This window comes from Citrus clementina, unplaced genomic scaffold (genome assembly GCF_000493195.1).
Source record: "Citrus clementina cultivar Clemenules unplaced genomic scaffold, Citrus_clementina_v1.0 scaffold_4, whole genome shotgun sequence".
NCBI lineage: Eukaryota > Viridiplantae > Streptophyta > Magnoliopsida > Sapindales > Rutaceae > Citrus > Citrus x clementina.
In genome coordinates this window covers 837,335-844,459 of record NW_006262274.1, presented here as the reverse complement: position 1 = coordinate 844,459, position 7,125 = coordinate 837,335, and the positions used below count along the sequence as shown (strand labels likewise).

General features: G+C 35.7%; 1 protein-coding gene across 1 annotated transcript; it reads left to right on the top strand.

The window, feature by feature from the left end:
- The first annotated feature begins 430 nt into the window (after window positions 1–430).
- On the top strand, window positions 431–5,436 carry LOC18044233. Its single transcript, XM_006435612.2, has 4 exons — window positions 431–988; window positions 1,092–1,207; window positions 3,486–3,729; window positions 3,838–5,436. The coding sequence occupies exons 1-4, from the start codon at window positions 635–637 to the stop codon at window positions 5,179–5,181; spliced, it is 2,058 nt and encodes a 685-aa protein (XP_006435675.1). The 5' UTR covers window positions 431–634; the 3' UTR covers window positions 5,182–5,436.
- Window positions 5,437–7,125: the final 1,689 nt, after the last annotated feature.

Genomic DNA, 7,125 nt, shown 5'->3' with positions numbered 1-7,125 from the left:
CATTTGTCACACAGGCTTGAGTCACTGGGTCAAACTCCAAAAAAGAAAAAGTCTAAATTAATCAAATCTCTTTCGCTCCACATAATTAGCCGATTAAAGAAACCTAATACAAGGACCAATTAAAATAATACACCCATTGCGAACACAGCGCAAGTCACTTTGTTGTTCCTCCTCGTTGGCGTTAATTCTCTCTCCCTCGGCTCCGCCGCCTCCGCTAACCGAACTAAAAGATTAAACAAATAACCAAAAACGCACAAAACCTTCGGATGACGTGGCACCCCCGTTAAACAATAAAATTGTTGTCGACCCCACGGACCCAACCGCTGATGTCACGGATCTCAAACCAATAACAAAACTAAATTTAATAAATCGTAACCGCTCTTACGAATCCGCCTGGCATCGTTCTGTTATATATAATAAAACCCTCAGAAAACGCGACTGCCTTATCTCTGCGTTTGTTGCAGGAACTAACCAAGCATCACAAACAAACGGAGATATTTTTTCCCTCCCCCTCTCTCTCTCTAAAGACTTTCTCTCTCAATAAAATTTTGTTGTTTCATTCGATAATTTTGATAGCATTTCAATTCCCCGACTTGATCGAAATCTAGGGCTTTGAATTCGTGACAAATTGGTCATGACGAACACTAAGAGGCAAGAAACGATCGACGATCGTGCAGATCAAGCGAACGGCGACGATTGCGTGGACGCGTCGTCGGTATCTTCGGCGGGCGTCGAGACCTCAACCTCGACCGTCGGATCGCGTGAGATCGGACTGGCTGAGCGATTGACGGACATATTCGTCGATGAAGGAGACGGAGATTTGTTGCTTCAACGTAGCGATCGCGAAGATAGGGTTCTGCAGTGGCTACAGGCTCTGGATATGCAGGTGATGGGAGCTTGTCGAGCCGACGAGAGATTGAAGCCATTGTTAAAGTCTAACGCGTCCAATGGAATCGTCGAAGATAGGTTGTTGGCTCATCTGAGTCAGGTACACGTGTCAAGGTTTATTTGTTGCTATTAGATGGATATATTTTTTGGGAGAATTTGCTTACGGTGAAGCTAATGATTGGTTTGACAAAATGAAATTACAGTATTTTGAGCCGTCGGAGGTTTGTATGCTGGCAAGGTGCTTTTGCATACCGCTTGTTTCAATCCGAGTCGGGAAGATTAACAAGCAGGGAACTCTATTATGCCCATCTACTGCAAGGTAACTGGATTTATAGCGACATCTATGTGTCTATGTCTCTACTTGCGTGTGATCACATTAATGATGCATGATTGTTGAATTGGGTTTTGAATATTTTGATAATTTCCTGTCTAGCTTTCGGTGAAATTCACTAGATTATCTTTCTTCCCCCCCCCCCCCCCCCCAAAAAAAAAAAGAGGGTAGAGTTGATGATATATTTGGTAGTATGATAATCTTTGGAAAGTTTGTTCTTGTCAAACAAATCAAGGAGGGGGGAAAATATCATTTCAAGTGTATGTGAGATCATTTGATGGAAATGGTTAACATCTTTGGCTTCCCTTTACAGATAGTGAGATATCTGGATGAGGTTGAAGGTTGATTGTATTATAGTACTTCGTATTGTAGCGTTGTGCCATTTCCATGAGTCAAACCCCTTCCCAACCCCTTTTCTAATTTTTAAATTCTTGGTCTGCTTTTCATTTAGTTAACTGATTTAGTTATGGTGCATGCAAATTTGTCTTTATGGATGTGCTGGTGCCTTTTGCAGCTCTGTTGAAAGTTAATTTGCTCTATATTATGCAGTAATGCTTCTATATCTCATGCAGGCAGCTGGTTTAAAATATGCATTATTTAAAATGTTCTGATGTTTTGTAGTTTTGTAGTTTGTCAAGAGTGTTAGCATGCCTGTAAGTTTGTATGTTAATATATAATATGAGCATGTATTCATTTCTTGAGACCATTATGGCTTTTTCTGCTGGCTATTAAAATTGTGTAATTAACATTTTCTTGTTAAAACAATTGTGGGGTCTTTTATTCTCTTTAATCTTTGACATGACTTTTTAAAGAAAATGTATGATAAATATTTAATATGACTGTAGTTTCTCTTTGACTTGTTGAATTTTTTCTAGATAAGTAATTTATTTAATATAACTGTAGTTCATTACTGCTCGCATTTGATGGGGGAAGAAGTTTTGGAGGTTTATTTGATGTTATGGCATGTTGACGTAACGGTTTAAGTAGAACTTGCACTAGTATAATATATAGTTCCAATTTTCTCCTTGTGTCCCTTAGATTCTTAGGAGTGTATTTATTGGTACAAATCCTCTAGCATTGACAACTGTTTTTGTCTTACAAATATCGTGAGGTGGTGGATTATGGTAGATATAATAGGATTCTGTGTTTAGTTTATTGATGGTGTTCATCCTTCCAAATAAATATATCTTTTGACTTGTAGGTAAAGTGGGCGTGTTCTATAATGATCTCTGAATTAAGGGGAAGTAAAGGTAGTTTCATCTCCTATATTATACGATTTGCTGCTGCTTTTTGTATATATAGGATCAATATTTTAATTACGGTAAAATTGAGCGTAATGTCTTTGACTTTAATATGATTGTGATGCTATGTTCATGTTAATATTTTCTATTTTTTGATGAATAAATTTGTTGGGCTTTGATATGTTCAGTTTCTTTTACAGATCTTATTTACATCTTTGCACTTATTCTTTGTTATTCAATATTATTTGTCCGTTTGAATAAGTTTGCTTTTCAAGCTGAAAACCTGATTCTTTGTTATTCACACATCCTGTGGATGTGTAAATATTGCTATTAGATATATCTGCTAAATGAATGATTGACCTTTTTTTTTAGTTAAATGAAAAATTAGGTTATTGTAACCAACAATTTGTGTAGTATGTGTAATAAAGAGTTAATAAACAAAAATTAGAACTGCAGCTGCCCCATAGGAGTTTGGATTTCCTCATTTTGACCTTATCTAAAACTTTAAGCCACTACTGTTCGGGCAGATGGTAATCAATTAATCATGAATGAGTTGGAGGGTACATATTTGCATTTCCCTCCTGATGTCATTTTGTAGGTTATTGAGGGATCACATGCCTGTAACTCTGTCATTATGTTCAATGAAGTTAGCTTTGTCTTGGGCAGCTGTAATTGGGTTTTTTATTGTGCCTCCTTTGGATTTGTAGTTACAATTAGGTAGTATAGTGATAACTTTTGTAAACCTTACATTAGGCTGGAAAGGAACGGGGGTCTATTATGTTTTAGTGGTTAAGATATCTCAATCCTTCAGATTTGTATAAACTTAAATATGACTTATGATATATTAGGTGGAGAAGCTCTTTTAAGTTTTATTAGTATCCTTTCTGCTTTTGATAGGCTCTTGAATTTATATAGGGTGTAACCCTGTTAGCAGTTTCCTGCCTTTCTTTGTTGTTTGTGTTTATATTATTTTATTTTCCTGTTTACCTCTTTCTCAATTCTCTCTCTTTTGCATTTTGGAACAGAGGGAATTTAAGCCTTACAATCTTGCCAACATCCGATTTGCGGCTCTCATTCATTGGAGATGATGGTCATTCAGAGAGATTACTTACTTTAAGTAGTAAATCTGAATGCTCTGCTGTTGTAATTGATGAGATCCCTGCAGACAATTCTGGCCGGTCATTCCTTGTAAAGAGTCCAGATGGTAGAGTTGCATACTTCTGGTGCGCTGAAAAGTCTAAGCTTTTGGGAATTGAATTCATTTCAAAGGTGTGTATCACTCTTCCAATGATGATTGCAGTTATTACGTAATATAATGTGAATTCCATTTTACTATGATTTTATGGGTATTAATGTTTCTTATCTTAAATGGCACAGATGAAGGACTTAATCATGAGGAAACCATCAATTGCTGAATTAACTGGAATCAGTGAGTCACGCCTTGGAAATCTAGCAACGCACCTCCGTGCCTACTTGGCGGGATCATCATCGCTGATCAATGCCCGAGCAGGTTGCCCGAGTTCACTTTCTCCTTCCTTTGTTACCACATCTGCTTTATCTGATTCAATTCCAAATGCTCAATGTTCATCGATATCACTAAAATCCCTCCGATCCCGGAGTTCTGGCACTCAACCATTAAAGGCGAATTCGCTCTACCAGGGTAGCCTTAGTCCGAGATCTAGTTCCTTCAAAGAGGGCCTGCCCAGAAACTCATCCTCCTTAAGAAGTGCTGCTAGAGAAAAATTAAGGCGGCGTGGGGATGGTTTTTCGTCAGCAGTTGACAACCTGACAGCGACTTTACCAGTAACTACTGATGAACCGTACTTGAATCAATCTGAAACTGACAGCAACCGCGAAGCCAAAAGTTGCCAACTTTCTTCAAGCTTTCTGAAATCACTAGGGAAGTTGGCTGTCCCTCCAATTTCAAGCCTCGCATCTCAAGTACCTTCCATTGGATCACCTCTTTTCTCTCCTTACTACTGCTGGTGTCCCCTAAGTTCATCATCACTTCAATATCCGGCTATACCTCCACAACTCCCACTAAGCTCATCAAGTGAGTCACTTTCAGTGCCACCACCTTCTTCTTTATTATCAGCCAACGGATCCTCTAGTTTGTTGAAGTCAACGCCACCACGCAGTCTTGCTGATATTCCTGCACTAGATTTCCCAGCATTCCTGCCTGATCCATTGGTTCGGTTGCAAGTGACAAGTTCTCAGCAGATCCCAACTTTCACGCCTTTAATTTGTGATCCAATTGTTCATGTTCCAGTTATTGATGTTTGCTCATCTGGTCAAGGCTACCTGGTAAGTGCTGGTCCAGCCATTTCAACAACTATCCCTCCTTTGCACGCAAAACTTGTGAACCCTTTGATACCTGAGGGTGATTCTGTGGTGGAAAATGGTGCGAGGGAGACCCTGAGGCTGCTCATTAGCAGTTCAAGCCAGACCAACCCTCAATTGATGGGTGTACTGCCTGCTGTCTTGACCAGTGCTAATGAGACACAGAGTATGTTTGTTACTGGGAGCCGGGGTCTGTACTGTGGAACCAGAGATGTTGATGCAATTGGGAAGAGTATTGCTTTGGTTTCATTGTCTGCAAATTCGACAATAGGAGATGCCATTGCTGGAAAGAGATGCAATAGTCTTGAGAAGTTGGATGCTAAGCCACAGGATGAAGAGAGTAAGCTTGACACTCATTTTAAGGAAGAAATGACAGACTGATATAATGCCCGTAGCTATTTGTGTTTTGTTTCCTTTCTAGATCTGTATGCATTTTGCTCCGGAAGTGTAGATATAAATTACGGCTACAGCCTACAGGTGTGACATTTTGAATTGTAATTAGAGCAAATCTTGCCATTTTGTCTTTTTTTTTTTTTTTAAACTAGAGTTTCCAAGGTGGCTTTCTTTAGAATGGGAATGCACTTTAGTGCGTGTTTGGCACGCATCATGAATTTGTATTAAAATATTATTATATTATGTTTGGCATTTGTTTCGTATTTAATAAAAAACTAAACCCGTCGATAGGATTGGGTTTATGCGCGTTTGCTTACAATCTCAAAATTGAAACACAAAGAACGAAGAACTCAAGAAAACTTTGGCCGTCTTCCCCAAATCTCGTCTCTACGTACCGGGGTTGTTCTTTGTCCCATCGCCACCATGCTCTTTTGCTTTGTTGCAAGACACCCAGCTCAACCATCATCACATCGTGCAAACTATAGCTCCACCGCCATTGTGCCGTCTGACACGAAAGCTTGCCGACCACTGTTTTGCTTGACAATACTGCTCTGCTCCCGCTGCGCCTGTCTCCTTCTCCCCACTGGATCATCATTTCTCAATTTGTGTTTGATTTCTCAATTTCAGTTTGACTTCTGAACTAAGATTTAATTAAATTGGCTGGTGAGGGAGATTTTTTTATCAATAATTTTTGTTCAACAGGTGTTAGAATTAACAACTTTCATTATTATTATTTTTTGTTATTTTCCTATCAATTATTGGGTTAATATGAAGTTAAGATGTCGGTTGGGGTCCGCCTACGTTGCATTTAATGTAACGTACACTCAGTCTGTAAAATTTCATCTAGTCCTTTATATTTTATGTTATTTATATTTTATTCATGAATATTATAAATTTTTTAAAATGTAAAATTTTGTTTAACCCCTTATATTCAATTTTATTTTTTTAAAACCTTAGAGTATGAATTCGCCCCTATAATATTAAATTCTCAAAATAACCTCCATTTAATTAAAAAATATAATTATTGTTAAATGAATTATAATTATAGTTATTATTTTATTATAATCATAAATATTTTTTAATAGATTATTGTTATTATTAATAACAAGAATAAAAAGCATTACAATTAATTAATCTATTAACAATAATTAATAATATTTTTTATTAATTTGTTAATAATAATAATAATAATTAATGATTATCTAGATTTTTTTAATATTAATTATAAAACTTATTTTTATAATAAAAATTGTTATTACTCACACACAAGTCACTATCTAAACGTAAGGTATTTTTCCAGTCTCCGCTCTCCTGGCAGCCTAAAAGTCCACAAACGCATGAGACCCCCTTGCCCAAACAACTCAAAAAATATTATTATAATCATAAATATGTTAATCGGAACTAGTTTATTTAAAATAAAAGTCTCTGCTCTCCTTTCATATTTTATTATAATCATAAATATGTTAATTATCATTGATGATGATGATTATTATTATTATTATTAACAAATTAATAAAAAATATTATTAATTATTGTTAATAGATTAATTAATTATAATTCTTTTTATTCTTGTTATTAATAATAACAATAATCTATTAAAAAAATATTTATGATTATAATAAAATAATAATTATAATTATAATTCATTTAACAATAATTATATTTTTTAATTAAATGGAGGTTATTTTGAGAATTTAATATTATATGGGCGAATTCATACTTTAAGATTTAAAAAAAATAAAATTGAGTATAAGGGGTTAAACGAAATTTTACATTTCAAAAAATTTATAATATTCATAAATAAAATATAAATAATATAAAATATAAAAAATTAGATAAAATTTTACAGGCTGAGTGTACGTTACATTAAATGTAACGTAGCGAACCCTGTTGATAAATTATTAATTTGGTCATCAAACTCAAAGCTGCTGC

Excerpts from the sequence above, each read along its gene's own strand:
- LOC18044233 (XM_006435612.2), top strand. The coding sequence starts at position 635 with ATGACGAACACTAAGAGGCAAGAAACGATCGACGATCGTGCAGATCAA. Across the intron at positions 989-1,091 it reads TGTTGGCTCATCTGAGTCAG|TATTTTGAGCCGTCGGAGGT; the intron begins GTACACGTGTCA and ends ATGAAATTACAG. Across the intron at positions 3,730-3,837 it reads GAATTGAATTCATTTCAAAG|ATGAAGGACTTAATCATGAG; the intron begins GTGTGTATCACT and ends TAAATGGCACAG.